Genomic DNA, 24,129 nt, shown 5'->3' with positions numbered 1-24,129 from the left:
GTACTGTATCTGTCTATTTCTCCGGTACATTTTACACGTTCACAAAAGGCTTGTGTTTCTGTGAACTCTGTTCTTATGTTGCAGCCAATCAGTGTTGTACCGTTGAAGTCTACAAAATGGCTTTCTTTCTAAACACCTGCTGCACTTACATCTTGATTATCTATTGTCCAAGCTGCCTATGATGTTGAAGGATTCTGTTACTACTGAAAGTAAAAGTGTTTTTAACACGTCTGCTGAAAGGCTTTTCTTATAATTGGGCAAGGAATCTGTATGGAGTTTGGGGTTATTATTGCCAAACAGGTTGACATGACATTGGCTCACATTAGGCAATGGCATTGTGTGTCATTATGACTGATTTGATTTCTACTGCCTCCTGTTGCCATTGATTTCCATTTACAGCTGAAGATGTCTGTCTTTCTCTGTCAGCTTTGCTCTTCCTCAATTTACACAGTTTTGCAGCACTAATGAGGGTTTAGGTTCACCTATTGTGTAACATTATTTAATAATATGATGTAGAAATGGTTTGCTAAGACTTAAACGACATACAGTAAGTGCTCTTCAAGTGTTCTCTTTTGGTTTAGAATGAGACAGATATGTAATGTGGGGTTTATGGTGAATGCTGCATCTTGCCTATAAAAATCACCTTTTTTGAGTATGTAGATAAATGGTAGGATTTTACGGTGGTAAGTTGATTTGTTTCAACTATGTCAATTCAGGGATTTATTTGAAAATGCGATTAATGAACAAAATATTCTCATTCTAAATAATTAGTAACTGTCTGGGTCATAAATGATGATCCAATACAATGCCTGAATCGAATTGGAGTTGAGATGGAATTGACCCCAGCATCATAGATTTTTGTGAAAATAGCCCAGTTGAACACAGCTGGCTTGTTGCAGGGCAGCCTGGTCTCATAGACTAGACATAACATAGTAAACTTAAATCTGGACACTCAAAATAGTATGATATGTTACGTTGGGTATGGTTACATCAGACAGATGGTTACTTAAGGCAAAAACAAAAGTAGGTCGGTTGGTCGGGGTGGATGGTGGATGTATAATGCAAATCTCATCACGGGCAACTTTAACATTTTAGCTAATGATCAACTTTTCAACAACTTACTCAATTTTAGATACTATGCAAGTACTTAGCATGTTAGCTAACCCTTCCCCTAACCATAACCTTAACCTTTTAACCTAACTCTTAAACTTAACCCTAACCCCTAACCCCTAACACCTAGCCTAACTAACGTTAGTCATCTAGTTAACGTTAGCCACCTAGATAGAATTTGTAATTATCATACATTTAGCAAATTCGTAACAAATAGTACGAATTGTAATTCGTAACATATCATACGAATGGGTGATGGACATCCACAAATAATACATACCATACGAAACGTAACATATCACACTAAATTAAGTGTCTCGGATTTACGTACAGAATCATACGAAATGCTCTGAGACCAGGTTGTGCAGGGAGCTGTGGCGGTACAGATGACTTTCTTGTGACTTTCATTGCTTCGGGCAGTTGGATTTAACCTGACAAAGAGTAATGAGGTTATCGATTGGGCTACAACGAAATAAGCAGTCTTCAACACCTCTAGAATGTCTCTTGGGGGAGAAGGAACAGCCAAGTGCAACATCCTCAGAAATCTGGCCTGCGAAAATGTAGCTCATTGGTTTTCGATAGATTATTCCATTAGAGCTCTAATGTAGTCTGTTTAGAGACAATCGCCATCCCTCTAGTTGATTATAAAATAAGAAAACAAGTGGTGTGTGCCATAGAATGGAGGGGTGGTAGTGGTACATCTAAGACATGTAGAGAAGGACAAAACCATTTGTACAGTAACTGTAAATACAGTAGTATTTAATTGGGATGTTGGTGTATAAACTTGTATTGCCTACTGTGTTGTAGCATCAAGTCCCTAAATTATACAAAAACAATTGTGATTTGAAATGTATGCCCTCATTATAATTTTTGTAAATTCTTGTATTGAAGTGGCTAAACTCGATTTACCAAAACTGGATTTAAGTTGTACCTAGATTTCCACTTCTAGAATATAGTTTCATTCTATGTCACGTTCGTTTATGGAAGATACGGACCAAGGCGCAGCGTGATAAGCTTACATTTTATTTAGTACTTAACTCACGACAAAAAACAACAAACAAACGATACGTGAACTCCTAGGTTACACAAAACAAACCTTTACGGAACAAGATCCCACCCAGACTGGTGCCAAACGGCTGCCTAAGTATGGTCCCCAATCAGAGACAACGAGCTACAGCTGCCTCTGATTGGGAACCACCCTGGCCAACATAGATCTACACGATCTAGAAAACACAACATAGAAAATATGACATAGAAACTCCACACCCTGGCTCAACATTTAAGAGTCCCCAGAGCCAGGGCGTGACATTCCAATGGTGTAGGTTTGAAAAATAATAGAGTGCTTCTGTGGGGTGAGTCAGTGCTTCCACGACCTTAAGTCGAGGTGCAGTAAAAAAATGAGTGTGTTAAAATCATTGATATTTCAAATGGATTCATTCTAATGAAGGCCAGCATGCCTGAAACATCGATGAGTTTAACATACTCAATAAAATATTAACTTGACAAGCTAGAGTTACACTTATTCGCCCACAAGAGCTCTTGAAGCAATACCTTTTTTTTCTTCTACAGGTTACCAAGTCAGGGCAGGCGAGTTACTTTGTGTCCTATATGAGGGAATCATTTAAACGGATTCAGCTACCCAAATACTGTCTTCCCAAGGTAAGCATCAAACTACCCAAATATACCATGCAATAAATGCAGCAGCAGTTTGAGGAACATGAGACCATTTTCATTTCTGAAGCCTCCCTTTACTCAGACTGCTGTCATGTTGTGGAGACCGAAAGCTGCTCATCTTGAAGCACACTTGTTATTTCTCTCTATCGCTCTACAGTATATTTCTCTCCATCTGTCTGTGTGTCTGTCTATTTGTCTCTACCTACCTGCCCGTCTGTTCATCCTTCCACCATCTCTCTCTCGTCTCTAACAGGACATGCACATCATCAGTACAGATGAGAAGCAGGTGTTTTCTGCTGTACAGGAGTGGAACCAGAATGATACCTACAGTCTATATATCTCAGACTCTCCAGGGGTCTACTTCACTCTGTCTCTAGAGAACCTCCGGACCAGAAGAGAGCCAGGCGGAAATTTACTGGTTGACCTGTATAAGGTACATCTACTGTATGTGTATGTAAGCCACTCTCCCTGTGGAAGGACCTCCATAAGGTGCTCTTAGGTATACCATATTACTATGTTAAGTACCGTTTGTTTAGTACCTCTGAAAGGCACACTTCCTGTGTATGATTTAATCTCTACTGTAGTTTTGCACAGTGCAAGGAATTTTCATAACCATTAAGTTATTGTTTAAAATAATGACATACACTGCGATACTCTCTCAATGCGATACCTCTTTTGTTTTATCCATTTGGCTTGTTGCCATTCTAGGTAGAAGGAATAAATGGCATATTTCTAGCCAACAAATTGGTGGACCATGAAGTGAAGACGTTCATCACCTATAACAAGGGTCAGACCTGGGCCCTGCTGCAAGCCCCTAACACTGATGTGGCTGGAAACAGTCTGCACTGCATCCTGGTGAGTTGAAGTTATGGATGGTGTGGTGGATGATACTGCTTCTGAAAGAATTCATTCATCAAATGTTCCAATCCATCCGAAGCTCATTGATTTAAGAGTTAGAGTTGTTCATGACAGTTGCCAGTCCACAAAGCGTGTCAAAATCTCCATTAACCTCAACTATTTCAATTTGCCTCCAGTAATCACTGTGCAGATACATCACCCTAATGAAAGTTACATTACAGTTAATGCAGTTAGTGGTGATCTGTGTAAGATATGTTTGATATTCATTTAAATTATACAATCATTTTGAATATTAAAAGCCAGTTAACATAATATGCATATATTATGCATTTTGATAAGAATGAGAGGAATTATTGATATAACAGTTTTTGTCTGTGTCGTTCAAATGCCCGTTGTACTATGGCCTCCCCTCTGGGTTTTTAAAAGCTTCTATTGATGTTTCAAAAAGTGCCTGAATCAGAGAGATGAGTGATTCAGATTTATCAGTAAATGAAACAATTTTGTCAGATTTATCTTTGCATCTTGAGGATTTTTTAATTACATGGCTTTAAAATGGAACAGCCAGCTCCAATGTCCTCTACAGGCAGTTTCAATCTGTTGGTGGAAAAGATGAAAAAAGTTTATTTGTTCCATAAATGGTCTTTGTAAACTTCCTTTTTAAATAGAGATTAGTTTGCGCAGTTTGAACACAGAGTCAAATATAAATGAGTCAGATCAGTATAAGATGTTTGATTTGGTGTCTTGGTTTAGGCCTATATCTAAATTGAATCCATTGTGTTTGTTTTGGCAGCCATTTTGTTCTCTGCATCTGCACCTGGATATGCCAGTGAACCCTTACCTGCCTGGACGCATCTTCAGCATGGACTCAGCACCAGGGATCATCGTAGCTACAGGTAGGACAGAAGTAGAAATAGGTTGATAATGCCTATTTCTGTGTTCAACCAACAAATTAGTAAAGGTAGGTATAGCTGTTAAGGCAAACTTTTATATGTGGTAGAAATGTAAAAAATCTGTAAATGGAATACAGATCAATAAACGTGTTTATGATGAGATCAGGTCCTTCAATAAAAAAAAAATTATGACATTATGCAGGTTTGTTTTCTTAGAAAATATGTGTCTTTACTATGCAAATATATTGGTATATGAATTCATATTTTTGTTTTTGTTTTCAGGCAACATTGGTACAGAGCTGTCCTCCACTAACCTTGGAATGTTTATAACATCTGATGCTGGCAATAGCTGGAGACAGGTGTGACCGATCTGTGCCTCAAAATGGGCTCCAACTTCAGTTAGTTTTGTCTAAATGTGCATTATGAATGTGAACAACTTTTGATGTAAATCATGTTTATTGTTTTCTACCTTTTTTAGATTTTTGAAGAAGAACTCGGTGTTTGGTTTCTTGACAATGGAGGTGCTTTAGTTGCAGTGTCTTTAGTTGCAACAGTACCCATCCGGCACGTATGGTACGTTCACTGTAATTATACTATAAATGGTCGTTTTATAATGATATTCACTGTATGTAAAGATACATTATACTGTAACTTATCAGTTGATTTCAGAAACTGGTGTGCAAAACATAGAGACTAATGTTGAAGTTCCTATTTCAGGACACAACTCATTTCATTCTGATTTCAGTGTTGGTGTTGTTGTTGCATATGATTACATTTAGCCTTTGAAATGCTGATTGGCAAGGGACGTTTGTATGGGATGCCCATCTCCAGCAATTGCAACTGTTTCTCTCGCCACATCAAAACTGTCAGAATCCTTTCAACGGAAAATGGCTGTTACCGCTTTGTACTGTTCGTGGGTATTTTCGAGAGCTTTTATGCAAATGTAGCCAAGTGCAGGTTTGAAGTATCGAGGGACTTTGTTGGCCTGGGTCCTTCTGTTGTTGGAACCCTGTCACACCAGATACTTTGATGTCCCCCGCACTGAAACAGTGTCACAATCAATTAAGATCTGTGAAAGGTGATTTAAGTCCCTCAATTGTTAGAGTGTGAGTCATATCTATTTTTTAAATGTTTTGTCGCCTTCGACATTTACCTAGACCCGTGAAACATTAGTTCCATTGTTGAGTGCGTAGTTGGGATAATTTCCCATATAGAGAACAGGCTGATAAGGGTACTTCATTTTTCATCTATGGCATGGTGAGAATGTATCTTATTGTCTTAAGAACAGTAACACTAGGAATTTGGACACATTTTGTTGACCTCTGTTTGTAGAAATGTCACACCTTACAAAGATTACAAAGATGCCATAGAGTTACATCTTTTGGAATTGTGGTGTACTTGTAATTATACCATTACTAACATAGTCATTGTTTTGAGTTTGCAAGAAAGGCATTTCACTGTACTTGTGCATGTGACATTAAAACTTTAAACTAATGAACTACATTATGTATTCAATCAGATGTTAATAGTTGTTGTCCTGTGTTGTGAAACAGGTTAAGTCTGGACGAGGGTAAGAAATGGGATCGCCACAGTTTCTCTCTGGCTCCTTTGTTTCTGGATGGAGTTCTCATGCAGCCAGAGAATCACATCATCACGTAAGTGGAGTCGGGGTTTGGTCAACATTAAGTAAACACAGACCTCATATTCTAGATTCCAGCTCATCTGGTTATGAGAGTAAAATTATGTTGTTATTATGCATGAATGGGTAAATAGCGTTTACACTTCATTTCTCAATTTACAATGTTTTGGTTGCCAAGAGGTGCTATACACGTAATTGTGATTGCATATATTTTACTTTTGTTTGTGTTTAATTTGAGCATCTGGGCCACAGCAGCAATATCCTGGTCTGGGCAGACCCAGCATCTTAATTTTACAAGCGACAAAGACAATAAGGCTAATAACTTACCTAATGTTTTGTTTTGTTGATTTAAGTTTCACTGGACACTTAAGTCGTGTTTCAGAATGGCAGCTGATAAAGATTGACTACAAAGCCATCTTTAGCAGGAGATGCATGGATGGAGATTATCAGACTTGGCACCTACATAACAAGGTAACAGACATATTGAAAGTTATTGATTTGATGCCAACATCAAGATGGGCATGTTTGTTTATTGTAACTGTAAACACAGCACATGAATGCACACACACGCACACATGCACGCACACACACACATGCACACACTAAGCTGAATCACATCGTATATTCATACAGTATAATTTCAGACTGTTGAGCACTAAAAAACATTGAATCAATATAATGAAATTCACCACAGGGAATGACATGTCATGTTGTTTGATAGGGAGAGCCCTGTGTGATGGGAGAGAAGCAGACCTTTATGAAACGGAGGCCAGGGAACCGCTGTATGCTGGCCCAGGACTACTCCCGAGTCATATCCTCAGAACCATGCATCTGCAGGGCATATGATTTTGAATGGCAAGTAAAGTTGTTACATCAGTGAATAGGCAAGGGCAGTGTACATTTAGCCCATCTCCAAACACTCTGCTGGACATTACATGGAATTGTTTCTTAATTACTGGAGCCTCACAGGACTTAACAGCCCTCCTAATCACATATCTAACCACCACAGATATTACTTTGCTCAACTTTATACCTCTTCAATTTCCCAACATGTTCTCTAGTTTATTGCATATAGCCACTGTGCATGCATCCACACAATCCAATTATAGTTTGCAAATTGTGAATGTGAATAAGAGGCTGATCTAATTTACATAATGTCAAATGATTTATCATCATCCAATTAATAAGTCATTAATTGTTAAATTAATTCTAAATTTATTTTATCTTTCTATCTGAAATTCTATTTGATCCTACATCTGACAACAGTCATGTTTCTAGTTATGACCTATCGTTCAACTGAAAATGCATTTTTGTGACAGATAGGGGAAAGGAGGCTGTGTTTTCTGAAATGTCTCATGTTTTACAGTGATTATGGGTATGAACGTCAAGCCGATGGAAAGTGTTCCCCTGCTTTTTGGTTCAACCCAAACACTGCAACAAGAAGCTGTAGCACTAGCCATAACTACCTCAACAGCACAGGGTAGGTAACTTGTAGTACTGTCCCTCATTCCTTCCTCCCTTGGAAAAAATAACACTCTGTGCTGTGATTTGATAGGGCCCTTTGTTCAGAAATTATTCTCTCTGCATTGTGAGACTACATTAAACCTAGTCTCACTCTCCATTCTAAAATTACATCTATGCTGTGAATGTTCAGGTACAGGAAGGTTTTGTCCAATAATTGCAAAGAGGGAGGGAAGGATGTGTACTCCCCCAGGAAACAGCATTGTTCCCCCAGGCCTCCCAGAGGCCTCAGACTGACTACCAGCCAGGGAGAGCTCACTGCCACCGTGGGCAGTAATGTCACCTTCCTGGTGTATCTGGACGATGTGAGTTTCCTCTCCCACCACTAACCGAAACTGTGCCATTACTAGACATATTATTATTATTTCATCAGTAAACTGTGGAAGTTTGTCCTGGATTATCTTGTGCTTTTGAAGTGTTGGATGACGTGACGTCCCCAGAGCCTGAAGTTCTCTCATCTGGTTTTGGGATGAAAGCACTATTACTCACTACATTTGTCTGTGTTACTTTTCCTTTCTATCTTTATCTCTCTCACTTTCGCGTCTCCAGGGCCCAGTTTTTCAAAAGTTATCTGATCGGATTTTGGCAATCGGATAGGATTAAATGTTAGAATTGGGTTTTTACAAAACTGAAAAAGGTGATTCTGATCCTCCGGATAGGGATAAAGATTTGGTAATCCAATCTCACCTTTAATCAGGATTGAATTTCATTTTTTTGGTGTTTTTTAAAACTCAAAGATACTGATTACGATAGTTTTGATGCCGGAAATCTGGATGATCTTGATCCCACTGGAAGGGTGGATTCAGGGTGAATTTAGAAAGGTGAAAGGCTCTACAACCAAGAAATGTCAATGTAACTAAGGTGACAAGGTTTTACATTTTTTTCTTATATCTGATAACCAAAGTTGAATTATGTTAAATTGATCACTGTATAGATATGTTGTTATTTTGAGAAGTTTCAAATAAATGTATTTACTTATAAGTGGTATGCAAGCTCTAATATGTTTAATCTAGGTACATTTATTCATGTAGTTTACTCATCTCTGTTTCACTATGACAGTGTAGAAGTAGGAACATGACCTGTTCAGTAGATGGCAAGGCCTGTTCAAAGCACTGAATATCCAGATTCTGTGATCTTGATATCGTGGTATCTGGATCAGAATGATCCTATCCGATTATTGTATTTTTTTTAAGCGGCAAAAAAACTGCCAGATTGATCTGATCCTGGATAGCAAAAAGGAGGATTACAGAATCCGGCTCATTCTGATTCTGATTAAAAGTTTAGAAAAACTGGGCTCTGCACTTCTCCGATGTCTAATCTGAAATCTCATCCCAAGTATTTCCCTAGACAGCTCTTCCCTGTGAAAGATAATGCAGTGTCATAACATAATCTGTTTTGACTAATGATGCCTGTCTTACTTCTTGTCTCCAGGGAAACTCGTTGTGGACTTATATCCAGCTAGACTTTGGGGACGGCATCACGTTCATGTACAACCTGAGCCGGAGAGGCGATGGGATCAAACACAGCTATAGAGAAGCTGGGATCTTTAGAGTGACAGCACATGCAGAGAACAGCCAGGGTTATGACATTAGCTCCATGTTCCTACACATCACCAGTATGTCAATGAGAAACACTGGCTCCCTTATTTCTTATGTGGTTTTATTAGTTTTCCTGCCCAAGCATGTTACCACATTAAACCATAGATTATGGATGATCATACGTCACCAACTATAGATTGACCTACAACAACATTTCATGTATTGAATGTTAAGTGCTTATGAAGCTGTTTGATTTTGTTGTATTGGTCAACTAACCAATTTACTGTTACCAAAAAGACTGCATTCAGTTTGTATTGGCCAATGTGGTTCTCTTGTGTGCTTTGATGTGTCTCAGGCCCAGTGGAACGTGTGCATCTCTCAGCTCCTATTGTGGCCATCAGGAAGAAAGAAGCTAACCTAACGGCTGTGGTCTGGCCTGTCCATCACAGAACACTCACCTTCTTCTGGTGGTTTGAAAACAGCTCAGAGGTGAGATTCCTTCACCCAATTACTCTGACCTTGGGTTTATTTGTGGAAAGTTATTTTGTTCCTTTGTGTTTTCCATGTGTGCTAAAAAAGGCAAGGTTATGCGGTTTTCTATACCATTCTCTTTGTCTTGCGAAACCCAGCCCTTAATAACCTTGGATGGAAGCATCTCGTACACGTTTTGGAAGGAGGGCATGAACAAGGTCATGGTCCAAGTGTCTTCTGGGTGCAACATACTGCAGGATACCAAGGTCATCATTGTTAAAGGTGAGTGGGAAGGCGTCCTTCGAATGCTTTTATTGGTAATATGAATGTAACGTAAGTACGCAACTTGTTTTTAATCACACATCTTCATGTAAACACTGCCTTGTTAGTGACAATGTGGACGTCATCTCTACTCCCAACTAGTCACCTCTACTCCCAACTAGTAACCTCCATGCCATGAGAAACAAGAGTAAATTGTAAATTCATGTTAGATCAAAAGCAATTCTGAGCAAACGTAATAATTCTTAATGATATGTTGCCACACGGTAACACTTTGTGGTAGAGGGTTCATGGCAGCATCCTCCATGTATCACAGATTTCTTCAAATCCCTGCTGTTATCGTTCTCTCCGGCTTTGGACAAGCACAACCCTGACATCTCGGAGTGGAGAGAGGACGTGGGCCGCGTGTTGAGAACAGCTATATCACAGGTACAGGAAGAAGTTCCCTCTGGGACGACAGTCAACATGAGGTTGTCACGCAATGGCTTTTATGGTCTTAACAATTTCAAAACATGAGACATGATGAGGATTACTTCATTCAATGTGATATATTAAGGAAGTAAAGTAAACATAGATGTTTGATATCATGTGTTTTCCCACAATAGCAGTGTGTATGTTTGACTGTAAGACTGCTATTACAGGTGTCTGGGTTTCCAGAGGAACGGCTGTTGGTATCGTTCTTTCCAGGTGTTCCAACAACAGCAGAACTATTCATCCTGCCTGAGACACAGTTGCCTGAACATGGGAAGCGGAACAAAGAGGACTTAGTGAGTGTAAGCATATTTTGCTTCACTTTTTGCAAGAGTTTGTCTTTTTGGAAATCTTCTAGAACAGATCTAATCGTCTTATTCATCTGCTCAAAATCCACATTTGTACAAACAATGGGGTTTAACTGACTTAATTGGTTTTCCAAGATAATGTTATCATAAACCTTTCTTCAAATCTGAGAAAGAATAATCTTTGCAAATGCACATTTTGGGGTGCCATGTCATTTTTGTATTATGTCAAACAGATATCAGGCATTCTTATAAATGCCCTGAACGAAGGATTGATCCAGTTTGAGTTGAAAGCTGACACTCTAATAATTGTTTACATCACACAGCTAACTTTGGGTAAGTTGCAGTTTTTCTTTGACTCTTTCACAGTATAAAGTGCAAAATAACAACGCATAAACAATTCAAAATACTATAATAAGCACTGTACTGACACTCAATTTACCAGCTAATGTCAAATGTCAAAATGTCAAAATAATAAGCACTGTACTGACACTCAATTTACCAGCTAATGTCAACAGCAGACATTAATGGACATTTTCCATTGAATCCCTTTTGTAACTAGCTTATTACAGTAGAGTATCTTGGAGTCGTTGCGATCAATAATACGATTAACAATGGATATCTTTAGTATGCACCTTTGAAATCAGCGGGGTCATTTGAATATTAGCATATCACCAAAAGGTGTTGATCAAGCCCACATTACTTTACCCTTTTCATCCAGCGATTTATCCATCTTCATTTGTGTCTGCATTGAAAGGTCTGAGAAGCCTTTAAAATGCTATGGAAAGGTCATCAACTTCACTGGTCTCCTCTTGGAGGAGAGAAAGATGGGTTGGGAGGGGTGGGCTAATACATACTCTGAATAATACGCCTTAGCACTTAAAGCCTTGACCAAGCGCAAACCTTTCAGATGCATGGGGAGATAGAGTGAGACCTCATGGATGGAGGCCCTTTGTATGCCGTCTTAAAATGGAACATGACAGATACCGCTCCTTCTGAACTGCTCAGACCTAATGGGCACATACTACGTGAATAAAAGTGAATATTTGCTGGTTTCTGCCCATGTTTTTCTCCGATGTTTTTCACTGTCTTTTTTGTGTGTTTGGCATGATTTGTTTAGTTTATTAGGATCCCTTATGCAGCAGCTACTCTTCCTAGGGTCCACACAAAATGTACATGACACAGTACAGAACAGTTAAAGACAAGAGTAACACAAAGACAATACTACGTTAAATGAATGATATCAACAAAGAAATTGGCTAAAGCAGAAACTGTTCTCTCTGTCTTTCCCCAGCACCTCTGGTTTACTCCAACCCTATTCACAGTAGCTCAGTCATGCTGATGTTGCTATCTGTGGCGTTTGTTGGTTTAGCTGCGTTCTTCATCTTCAAGTTGAAAAGGTATGTTCTCATTCAAATATTGATTGCTTGGTTATAGTCAACCTATTTTGTCTTATTTTGTCTTAGTGGCATTCAGAAGCTACAGTGGGGAGAACAAGTATTTGATACACTGCCGATTTTGCAGGTTTTCCTACTTACAAAGCATGTAGAGGTCTGTAATTTGTATCATTGGTACACAGAGACGGAATCTAAAACAAAAATCCAGAAAATCACATTGTATGATTTTTAAGTAATTCATTTGCATTTTATTGCATGACATAAGTATTCCGGCTCTCACAGACCTGTTAGTTTTTCTTTAAGAAGCCCTCCTGTTCTCCACTCATTACCTGTATTAACTGCACCTGTTTGAACTCGTTACCTGTATAAAAGACACCTGTCCACACACTCAATCAAACAGACTCCAACCTCTCCACAATGGCCAAGACCAGAGAGCTGTGTAAGGACATCAGGGATAAAATTGTAGACCTACACAAGGCTAGGATGGGCTACAGGACAATAGGCAAGCAGCTTGGTGAGAAGGCAACAACTGTTGGCGCAATTATTAGAAAATGGAAGAAATTCAAGATGACGGTCAATCACCCTTGGTCTGGGGCTCCATGCAAGATCTCACCTCGTGGGACATCAATGATCATGAGGAAGGTGAGGGATCAGCCCAGAACTACACGGCAGGACCTGGTTAATGACCTGAAGAGAGCTGGGACCACAGTCTCAAAGAAAACCATTAGTAAAACACTACGCCGTCATGGATTAAAATCCTGCAGCGCACGCAAGGTCCCCCTGCTCAAGCCAGCGCATGTCCAGGCCCGTCTGAAGTTTGCCAATGACCATCTGGATGATCCAGAGGAGGAATGGGAGAAGGTCATGTGGTCTGATGAGACAAAAATAGAGCTTTTTGGTCTAAACTCCACTCGCCGTGTTTGGAGGAAGAAGAAGGATGAGTACAACCCCAAGAACACCATCCCAACCATGAAGCATGGAGGTGGAAACATCATTCTTTGGGGATGCTTTTCTGCAAAGGGGACAGGACGACTGCACCATATTGAGGGGGAGGATGGATGGGGCCATGTATCACGAGATCTTGGCCAACAACCTCCTTCCCTCAGTAAGAGCATTGAAGATGGGTCGTGGCTGGGTCTTCCAGCATGACAACGACCCGAAACACACAGCCAGGGCAACTAAGGAGTGGCTCCGTAGAAGCATCTCAAGGTCCTGGAGTGGCCTAGCCAGTCTCCAGACCTGAACCCAATAGAAAATCTTTGGAGGGAGCTGAAAGTCCGTATTGCCCAGCGACAGCCCCGAAACCTGAAGGATCTGGAGAAGGTCTGTATGGAGGAGTGGGCCAAAATCCCTGCTGCAGTGTGTGCAAACCTGGTCAAGACCTACAGGAAACGTATGATCTCTGTAATTACAAACAAAGGTTTCTGTACCAAATATTAAGTTCTGCTTTTCTGATGTATCAAATACTTATGTCATGCAATAAAATGCAAATTAATTACTTAAAAATCATACAATGTGATTTTCTGGATTTTTGATACCTATGATAAAAATGACAGACCTCTACATGCTTTGTAAGTAGGAAAACCTGCAAAATCGGCAGTGTATCAAATACTTGTTCTCCCCACTGTATATTATACTCTCAACTATTAACAAAGAAGTGAAGTTGTTACAGTACTGCAGGTTAAGTTCGCATGACGTCAGTAGAGTGGTGTCTGGCTTGTTAGGAAAATCCCTTGGATCCATGTCCAGGCTGAGGAGAACCAGGAAAAGGAGCCGGAGATGATCGGCACGGTCAGGCAGAACAACACCATGTCCAAGATGAAGCTCAGTGAGTTCCCCTCAGAGAAGGAACTCATGGAGAAAGAACTGGAGACCAGGAGCAGAGGTAAGTTAGACATAGCATCTAGAACAGTGGCGGACCTGCCTATTGGACCTAGGCCTTCAGAGCCAGGCTCCCAAGAAAATCATCACATGTCGTAGCCTATGTAAAGCAGCTGTCCACACAGAGCAGAAGACACATTTCCATTGTGCGTTGTAACATATGGACAATAAAGTTGTATTGTATTGTAAAATGGCGTAATATACATCAAGCTCGTTCGGACCCAGTCAAGCATGCAATGGCATCAATTATTCACGCTAAATGTATTGGGTAAAACAAAAAGTATAATTGAAACACTGTAATATGTTTTCATCACTGCTTGGACAGCAAGTTAAAAAGCCACAATTAGCTGGTCAGCTAACTCACACATTTTCAAAGAGATGGCTAATGCCTCAAGCGAGCTGCAATAAAAACCACACTGAAGCACTCTCTAGAAATCCATCGTACCTTGTATTCTATCAGAATAGGTTTGTGTCAGATAGTATGAGTTCTGTCAGAATTATGGATCGCAATGGCAAGCATTGTGTCAATCTCAGTGTCATGAAGGCATTATCATAAGCCACTACAAGATACAGAAAGATTTACGGTATAGGCCTACTTTCCAATTCAATCTGCACCATAAGCTCCTGTAAGCATGAAGCATAAAGGTTGACATAGGGAAACCATTTTGGGTTGTTAAAGCAGGGGACTGCTGACTGTTTTTGACAATAGTGGCACTGCAGTGGTCCTGATAGACATTTGGGCTTGAGGCTTTTTGGGAGGTCAGCACATTGGCCAATCTTCATCTCACAGCAGGTCTCTCCTCCAGCAGACCTTAGTGATCTGAGACAGATTGATTTTTCTTCTGTTGCCTTCCAACTATTTATTCTCAATGGGCAGAGCAATACAGGAGATTTTATTTGTACCATAAGATTCAATGAATTGGCCACCTGTTGTCTGTCTGCTAAGATTCCATGATTACTCTGATGCCTGCAGTGGGTCCTATGCTAGTTTAGTTGGTAGGTGACACAAAGGTCCACAAAATGCTGCCAACATCAAAACATTCTATTATAGGGGTGTTGGGGACAATAGTGACTTTGGGGGCACTATTCATAATAATTATATCTTGATTTGTATATTCTATCACCAGGAGAACATGGAAGAAATGGGGAGAGAGTGATCACAAGAGAATTTCCTACTTGTACTAATGTCTAAAAAATGTGATTCTGAGTACAGATTGTGGTGTTTCAATGTGCCAACTTAATAAAGCTTTGTTTTCACCGTTTACTTTGGTCGCTGAGAACTGCTACTAAATATGTATTTCACAAGACTTTAGAAATCTACTATATAGCAGGAGAATATATTATTTGGTGTATATACATTATTTGAGTATTGAGGAAGTGTAATTTGACATCTGTGGATGTTGTAATAGGCATAAGAAAATGCCATTGTTGAAAACATTTTTGTGTTCTTAAGTGACAGATAGCATTGCTAATGAATTATTTAGCTCAACATGATTATCTCACAGATGTTCACTTGATAATGACAACTGCATCTATTGTTCTATTACACAAGGGAGGTGGAATGTAGGTAATAAGACGTAAGGCATCCTATACTGAACAAAAATATAAACGCAACATGCAACATTTTCAAAGATTTTACTGAGTTACAGTTCATATAAGGAAATCAGTCAATTGAAATGAATTCATTAGGCCCTAATCTATGGACTTCACATGACTGGGCAGGGGCGCAGCCATGGGTGGGCCTGGCAGGGCATAGACCCACCCACTTGGCAGAAGGCCCACCCACTGGGGAGCTAGGCCCAGCCAATCAGAATTAGTTTTTCCCCACAAAAGGGCTTTATTACAGATACCTGTGTAATGATCATGCTGTTTAATCAGCTTCTTGATATGTCAGGTGGATGGATTATCTTGGCAAAGGAGAAATGTTCACTAACAGGAATATAAACACATTTGTGCACAGAATTTGAGAGAAATAAGCTTTTTTTGCTTATGGAACATTTCTGGGATTTTTTATTTCAGCTCATGAAACATGGGACCAACACTTTACATGCTGTGTTTATATTTTTGTTCAGTGTACAAATCAGGCTGTTAAGATGTGTACAGGTGGATAGAAAATATGTAGGCCTACATTTTTTCTTAAACTGGCCATTCAAGAAGCTTGGTACACTGAACAGTTTGTATTATTTATTAGCCTAATGCTCATTTTACAATAAGTACAATAATATCGTTCACCTTTTCTAGCATGTCATAATTCACTTTTTAGCAGTAACATGTAAGATAATATGAAGAAGTAAGCAAGTATTGATCATGGTGATTTTAAGATTAGTAAAAGTATTAAACTGTTTATAAAACAATTGTCTGATGGTCTTGTTGAACATGTAGCAAACGTTGCTGTAGCGCATGAGCTATACTGTATTGTTCATTTTGTTAGCTAAACTAATATTTTAGTTTTTACTTCACATTTCTTACTGCAAACAAAATACAATTTTCAAATTGTTCAAAATAAATGTATTTTTCTATAAAAGTATTTTGTTGTTGTTATTTTACATGTATTTATGGAGATTAAATCAAACATTTAAAGGAAACTAACCTTAAGTTCCAAGCTTTATGTTCTCCATAAGCACGGATTCTGAGAATTAAGTATCTGGGTTCGCAAGACTTTAACGAAACCAACATAATTATCATGACCAATGCTTCATGTTATTCACCATGGTTCAGTGATAGTCAACCTTATAATAACTGTTTGCCACAGAAGTGACAGAGAAACAAAGCTATTTCCATGAAATAATGTATGCATGTCTTCTGTCAGAGGAGTTGTCTGTCTGTACTGTCATTGGGACAGCCTCTAACACAAACACCCCCAGCTTCCTGAATCTTTGTTTCACTATTACCCCCAAAGGTATTGCAGAGTGAATCCTGGCTAGAACACACATTCCTTATATATCTGATAACTAAGGCTAGACATACACACACACACACACACACGCACACATACATACGCACATACACAAACACTTCCTTGTTATCCATCATAGTCCCTGAAGTTATCTCTTTTTGCCAGAAGTATGATAAGTTTGTGTGAGATTTCATACCACTGACATTGAAGTAATATTAGTCTCTGAACCAGTGCATTTCTCTCTCCCCCCACCCTCTGTCTCTATTTCTTTCTCTTTACTTTTTTGTGTAACTATTTCAACACCATGTCAGTCACCAACCTCCATCATTGCCAAACATCTCCATGTCCCTTGGAGTCTCACTCTACCTCAGTTTCTCATTCCAAATTATTGGCACTGCATTCCTGTAGCAGGGACAGATACTATAATGCAGTACCCAATGAAAGGAAACACGCTCATCAATTTTACACTGGGTCTAACACAATATTGCTGCAAGCTATTGATGTGGGATATTTTCATTCAAGGAGCTACTCCACTTATGGAAATCCTGCTTGACTGTGTGTTGATATCCTGGAGAGGGGATAATTAATTTGTTGAACAGCGGGGAAATGTGAAACTAGCCCATTAGATACACTCCAGGCTTCTTGCTGCTTTTCATTGTCCTCCCAGTCGGCCCCCAAATATATGCAAATGAAACCTTAGAACATATTGTATGATAAATAACACTTGTTACAGTTAAAAACAGAACTGTGGATGGTTATCTTAAAGATCCTTATCATGAGCTAATCCCAGTCCGTTTTGTCCAAGATCACTTCGCCTCCTACTCATCTTAATAAAATCTCAGATCTACTGTAACTAACTCAGGTTTATCAGCATCTAAATCAAACTGTCATACAACTAACTGTTAGGGGCAGTTGGAATAATTCCTTTCATGAACTAATCAAACAGAATATCTATAGAAATAGGGCCTGCCTCTCGTTAAATAGTAGAAAGCAGATTATTCAGTCAACGTTCCTATCGGTCCTAGACTATGGTGACATCATCTATATGAACGTAGCTGCCACTTCATTAAAGCTTTTAGATGCAGTTTATCACTTTATTATGGCCGACAATTTTAGTACTCATCACTGCATTCTCTACCAGAAAGTTGGTTGGCCCTCTTTGATGTCACGTCGGTTGATACATTGCTATGTTTTAATTTATAAAGCCCTTTTACAAAAAGTCCCACTGTACCTAACATCATTACTAAACTTTAGACATACGAGTTACCACACCCGGTCTCAAGGGTGGCTAACGCTGGAAATTCCTTTGGTCTTTACTGAGTTAGGTAAATCAGCTTTTAGTTTTCTTGCACCTTATTTGTGGAAAAATCTTTTAAATGTTCTTAAATGTGATGTTCTGGTGCCTCTAGGGCAATTCAGAAAGCTGATTGAGGACCTTATTACATTTACATTTACATTTTCTTCATTTAGCAGACGCTCTTACTGATGAATGTGTTAGTTTTTCTTTCCGCTTGTATTTAGTATTTATAGTTCGATGTGTGCATTTTCTGTAATTCAAGGCTCATCTGAAAAAGAGACATCTGAATTCATGAACCGTAAGCTCTGTTTATACTTGCTCCTAACTTGCGTCCTTTGTTCTGATCTTGTCCATATTCTGATTGTGCCCACATTTTTTGACAGGTGTAGCTGATTAAAAGACACATGGTGATCTAATTGTGATCAGATTTTCATTGTGTCTGGATATTTTTCAAGTGTAGACAGATCTAGACAGTGAAATCATCATTATCCCGCCCTCTAAAGTCATTGACAGGTGATGCCATTGACTTATGGAATCTATATGTGTCCTACAATAAATAAATATTATTTTGAAAGAATATCTGTTAAATAATTTGCATACAGGGATGGACCAGGATATCTGGTCACAATACGTACACAGTGGATGTATACGAGACACATTTTACTACCATGTGTAAATGCAATGGCTACAATGTGGGCACAATCAGAATGTAGACAAGATCAGGACAAAGGACATATGTTAGCACCAGGTATAAACGGGGCTGTAGAGGACTCACAACACCTACTGTAGCTAGCCTGTTTGCAAATGGGGTACTTGACATTTCTACAAATACATTTTAGCTGTAATTGTATGTGAAGTGAAAAACAAATAACATGAAAACAAATATGTACCGTTTTCTTTGTACAGTATGCTTAACAAAAGGTAACAAAGTGTTGTTTTAGAAATGCCAAGCATTGAATAAAAACAGAATTGCTGATGTCTGGTTTGAGTTCATTTATGTGTTAGTCTGTATTGGAGGAGTGTGGAGGCAAGTGGATAGCTTCTACTTAATTTGTCTAACTGACATGTTATGCTGACAATACTTTAAAAGAGAGTTTGATTTAGAACTTCTGTGCCTCTCCCAAAGAGACAGCCAACCAACCGAAAACTGTCAGTCATCTCAGGCTAGCAGACTGTCGACAAGAAGGAATATTATTCAATTTCTCAGTCCCAATTCGGAAAACGGGGAGATTGGAAGTAAATCTTTCCCCTATAGTATTTTGCCCAAGGAAATAAGTTCCGATGGCAATGTGTGCAACAATACTGTAAGTTGAGTGGTAGCATCCAAGATTTGATACCATGACACATATCCAGTGTGAGAATAAACGGGGGAAAAAAGCATGCATATACTGTATGTCCCTTTTTTATCTGCAAAACCTTTTCAGAAAATCCAAGCTTTGACAGACATGGAGTCTGCATGGTAAGTCCTGAACTATAACCTTCTCATGCAAGCCCCTGGGGTCTACCAGTCTCTTTCTGCAAGGACTATGCTCCAAATGCAGTGTGCCCTCAACTTCTGATCCAGGCAGAATCCAGCAGAGCCAACCCACTAAGCACACACATTCAGTTCAACGTCTAGTTTTGATTTACATTTGGTTGAGTTGTCAACTAACATGAATTCAATGTGAAATCAACAACAAATGTCAACATGTCATTGGATTTAGGTTAAAAGTTGGGTGAAATGCCCTTACGTTGATGACTTTTTGCAAATCCAAATCAGTTTTCCACGTTGATTCAACGTCATCACATTTTTTGGGTTGAAATGACGTGGAAACAACCTTTTTGCCCAGTGGGAAAGGTCTCGTCTGATATTGATATGTACTAAGCGGAAACTTCCATCCACTTACAACCAGCACATATAACATAAGTTCTGTCATAACGTTGTCATAAGCATGGCATAAAACAGGTCTCAGGTCACTGATTCAACTAGTGTATGCCTTATGGGCTGAACCCAAATTTGAGAAACAAGTGCAGAGTTTTGTGCATGAATCTCAAGTTAGAACTCAGACAAATGTGATCAAACCAAACATTCCTCTCTCGTCTCATTCAAATATAGCATTTCCATGTAGTTAGTCACTAAATACACTTCACTTACATATCTTCCACAGACCTACCACCAGAGATGTACTAGAAATGAATCACTCAAATGAAATAGATTACTGTACATTACGGTTTCATGTCTTGAGGTCATATACACGACTGTAACCATCTGAGCCAAATAATCTTTAGTTAAGCAATTGTGTATTTACACTATTTCCATAAACAACTTCAATGTTCTTGCAAAAATACAAGTTTTTCGATCAAAAATTTCCTTTTTCAAGACGCAGGTAAAAATCTGTACAGTCTCCCCCCCCCACCCCCCCCACCCCCCACAGTCCAGGCAAAATAGTGTAATCTGGTCCGTCCATGCATGGGTAGAAAACACCCGAGACCATCCATTGGTTCCATGGCTTCAGAGTTTGCTGGAAGTAACTGCCAAAAAGATGTATTGCTTACAAGTCGGCTGTAGACTCGTAGAATTAAGACTCTGAGATTTAAAACACATGGGGAGTTTCATCTGAGAGTTTGACGTCTGTGAGAGATGGCAGGTATCCTAGCCAGAGAGAAGTGACACAAGAGACAGAGCAGAAATGATATATCAGCATTAGCACACTAGCATATCTATTTTTGCATGCAATCATATCCATCTTCCTTACCAACAAATCTTGCTTGACAATGGGAAGGAGTATATCAACCACTAGAGCTCTACAGAGTCCCTTATCACTGCACTGCTACATTATTAGGACACCAATTTATTCATAAACACAAAAATAACTACAGTACACAATTCAACTTAATGAGGTTTATTGGCATGGTAGGACACCGTCTTACATTACCAATGCAAACCTATTGGAACGTATCAACTTAATGATGAAAGTAAGGACATTTTCATTTCAATTTATTGCTTTGATCTACCTGTGAAAACTTTTGAAAATAAATCAGTCAAGTATTAAAAGGATAATGCAACATTTTGGTAATTATTGTTATGTCTCTGCGTGCAGTTTGAACGAAGTTGAAGGTAGTTTCTGGTAGCATGCTACCTGTTCTTGTAGACTTCCAGTCATTGCGCTAACGCTAGTTAGCAATGGCTCCAGAAACTACCTTCAACAGACTTCAAACTCTAAGCAGATATATACAAATGGTATCCATTAGTTCATCTGACTAGTAGAAAGAAGGGCTTAATTGCCAAAATGTCGCACTATCCCTTTAATAGTGCAGTACACCACTATAGAAAGGTAGAATATGTGAATTTATAGCAATATCTCATCAATAGGGCTTGAGTTATTCTTGATTACTTATCAGTAACTGCCCTTTTATCAAGTATACCTTACCTATGCCACGTGCATCTGGTCCTGTGTCCAAGTGCTCCAAAGAGGTCACCATGTCCCCCTCAGGGTTTGGGACAGCTATGGACGCCACCGTAGGGATCACTTCCTGTTGTTTCTCTGACCTCTCCTCTGTGTATATGTTGATGCCAGGGATCTTCCTATAGGAAATATACATTGTACAAAAGAGCTAAGAGGAACAGCAAGTCAAAGGAATAGTAAATACAGTTTTCTGCTCAGTCGCTTGTGTAATATACCTCATAAAATATACTGTATTTACCACCAATGAGGGTAAATGGAGTAACACTCCCTGTTACATTTTCTGATAATTCTGGGTTTCGTAGTGTATTTACAGTACCTTTTCATTGTGGTGATAAATGTTAAACTATGAACTACCCTCATTATGTCTTGAAAAGTGAGAGATTCACACACAACACTTTGAGTAGTAATAATTTTAAAGCTGCAATATGTAACTTTTTGGGTAACCCGACCAAATTCACATAGTTACATAGTGAGTTATAGATCTGTCATTCTCAATGAAAGCAAGTTTAAGAAGCGGTATACATGTTCTATGTGCACTATTTCTATGCTTCCCGTTCTTAAGTTTAGTTTTTGCTCTTTTACTTTCTGTTTAGCACACCAGCTTCAAACCGCTGAAAATACTATATTTTTGGTTATGGAAAATATATTTCACAGCGGTTTAGATGGCACAATGATTCTCTACACAATGACTCCTTGTTTTGTCACATAAACTGAAATTAGGCAAACTATTAGAATTTTAGCAACCAGGAAATGGCGGTGCGATTTCTGCATATTGCACCTTTAACTTGTGGGAGAGTGTGGTCTTTTGCAACGCAATGGAAGCAAAGGATACTATCCATTTCACATGGCATTGTATGTTGTCTCAGGTCTTATCTTTTCAACCATTGCTGCCATTCTGTTGAATGCCTCACCCTGACTGACTATTTAGCATTTCAGAAAGGTCAACTTTCACATTGTCTGATAGATTAATATTGATAAACTGCAGAATACTGACAACCATTCAGCACTTAGAGAATTGATTAAACTGTAATTCCCAGGAATATTCAAGAGGATAGGAAAGAGAAGAGTGGCTTCGAAGATATTCAATTGTTAGGATTACTCTAAAGATGGTTCATTATATTTTGGCTCGTTTTAGCTATTGGATTTGAGGAGTAAGATGTACAGATGAATTTGCTTAAGGATTGGTGTGTGAGAATGGCCTAAATTGACAATATCAATCATTAGAATCAGCTTAATTAAAAGGAAGTCCAGGATACCTTACCTTTTGAACTTGTAGATAACGAAAACTGCAAAACCCACAGATACTACAGACACTAGCATAATGACTGCAGCACCATTGTGACCACTCTCACTGGTGTCCACGAGAGGAGCTTGGAAAAGAGTAAAGGAGAAAAAAGGATTTAGACATAAGACAAAGAGAGACATAGAGGGTTCAGTATTTTACTTCTGGCATCAAAGTCCCAGGTGCTGTGAGGCTTTTCACCAGGGGCGATTTCTGGTCCAAGTTTTTCACATTTTCACCACCATAGTGTAACTGAATTTGACCTTAACGATCAAAACAACACGAGTTATGTATTTCTTATATCGTTCTCATGATGTTGTTGTGGCAATAGACTTCTCTAGGTTACTGGTTCAAATCCCAAGTGCAATATCCTGCTGTTTGGCCTTATAATTCGTAACATATCATACGAATTGCAAAAAATAAATACATGTTATTTTTGTGTGTGTGCAATTTGTAACATATCACACGAAATGGATGACGTAGTACACAATTGTGCACAATTTTCGGGGACCCGTTTTGGCTCGTGAGCACTACTTTCAAAACTACTGGCTGAAATTATATAACATTTTTGGAGCATCACATTTACATGGAAGGGATACTTCAGGATTTTGTCAATGAGGCCTTTCATCTACTTCCCCAGAGTCAGATTAACTCTTGGATACCATTTGTATGTCTCGGTGTCAAGTATGAAGGAAGTTGAAGGTAGTTTTACGAGCCAATGCTAACTAGCATTAGCGCAATGACTGGAAGTCTATGGGTATCTACTAGCATGCTAGCATAGAGACATAAAAATGATATCCACGAGTTCATCTGACTCTGGGGAAGTAGATAAAGGGCTTCATTGACAAAATCCCGAAGTATCCCTTTGACTTAAACATTTTCTCAGGTGCATTGCTCTTTGGCTGACCCTGTGCTAACAACCTCTCAAGTGTGTGTGTGTGTGTGTGTGTGTGTGTGTGTGTGTTCGTCTTGGGGGCGTGGAGACTGTTTCAACAAATATGAATACCTACTGAATATTCTACTATTTTATTCTACTACATGATAGCATCATTCCAAAATGGCCAACATGCATAACTCTATGAATTGATTCTAATTACATAGTAGTACTGTAGGTAGGACCTTATATCTGTAACTGTCCTATGACCAGACATCAGACTATACTGTGAACACAGCA

General features: G+C 39.0%; 2 protein-coding genes across 4 annotated transcripts in view; one reads left to right on the top strand and one right to left on the bottom strand.

The window, feature by feature from the left end:
- LOC121553336 (VPS10 domain-containing receptor SorCS3) overlaps positions 1 to 15,691 on the top strand; it is a 49,205-nt gene extending 33,514 nt beyond the window's left edge. The window contains exons 8-27 of one of the 3 annotated variants that reach the window (XM_045211587.1): positions 2,680 to 2,769; positions 3,038 to 3,217; positions 3,493 to 3,639; positions 4,433 to 4,535; positions 4,815 to 4,891; positions 5,011 to 5,105; positions 6,086 to 6,187; positions 6,525 to 6,642; positions 6,893 to 7,026; positions 7,538 to 7,651; positions 7,826 to 7,997; positions 9,124 to 9,307; positions 9,586 to 9,719; positions 9,860 to 9,983; positions 10,297 to 10,409; positions 10,622 to 10,747; positions 10,993 to 11,092; positions 12,051 to 12,156; positions 13,878 to 14,038; positions 15,162 to 15,691. In XM_045211587.1, the coding sequence (XP_045067522.1) occupies positions 2,680 to 2,769; positions 3,038 to 3,217; positions 3,493 to 3,639; positions 4,433 to 4,535; positions 4,815 to 4,891; positions 5,011 to 5,105; positions 6,086 to 6,187; positions 6,525 to 6,642; positions 6,893 to 7,026; positions 7,538 to 7,651; positions 7,826 to 7,997; positions 9,124 to 9,307; positions 9,586 to 9,719; positions 9,860 to 9,983; positions 10,297 to 10,409; positions 10,622 to 10,747; positions 10,993 to 11,092; positions 12,051 to 12,156; positions 13,878 to 14,038; positions 15,162 to 15,226 (2,445 nt within the window). In that variant the 3' untranslated portion in view covers positions 15,227 to 15,691. Of the gene's footprint in view, positions 1 to 2,679; positions 2,770 to 3,037; positions 3,218 to 3,492; positions 3,640 to 4,432; positions 4,536 to 4,814; positions 4,892 to 5,010; positions 5,106 to 6,085; positions 6,188 to 6,524; positions 6,643 to 6,892; positions 7,027 to 7,537; positions 7,652 to 7,825; positions 7,998 to 9,123; positions 9,308 to 9,585; positions 9,720 to 9,859; positions 9,984 to 10,296; positions 10,410 to 10,621; positions 10,754 to 10,992; positions 11,093 to 12,050; positions 12,157 to 13,877; positions 14,039 to 15,161 lie in introns of those variants that run through there. The other 2 variants (XM_041866371.2, XM_045211588.1) reach the window with 2 other exon arrangements.
- Positions 15,692 to 20,648: 4,957 nt separating this feature from the next.
- Positions 20,649 to 24,129, bottom strand: part of LOC121553337 (VPS10 domain-containing receptor SorCS1-like) — a 67,555-nt gene continuing 64,074 nt past the window's right edge. The window contains exons 24-26 of the mRNA XM_041866372.2: positions 22,935 to 23,043; positions 21,638 to 21,792; positions 20,649 to 20,859 (exon numbers count right to left, since the gene is read on the bottom strand). Coding sequence (XP_041722306.2) covers positions 20,801 to 20,859; positions 21,638 to 21,792; positions 22,935 to 23,043 — 323 coding nt within the window. The 3' untranslated portion in view covers positions 20,649 to 20,800. The remainder of the gene's footprint in view (positions 20,860 to 21,637; positions 21,793 to 22,934; positions 23,044 to 24,129) is intronic.

This window comes from Coregonus clupeaformis, chromosome 37 (assembly GCF_020615455.1).
Source record: "Coregonus clupeaformis isolate EN_2021a chromosome 37, ASM2061545v1, whole genome shotgun sequence".
Lineage (NCBI taxonomy): Eukaryota > Metazoa > Chordata > Actinopteri > Salmoniformes > Salmonidae > Coregonus > Coregonus clupeaformis.
This window is presented reverse-complemented; position numbering and strand designations above follow the sequence as displayed.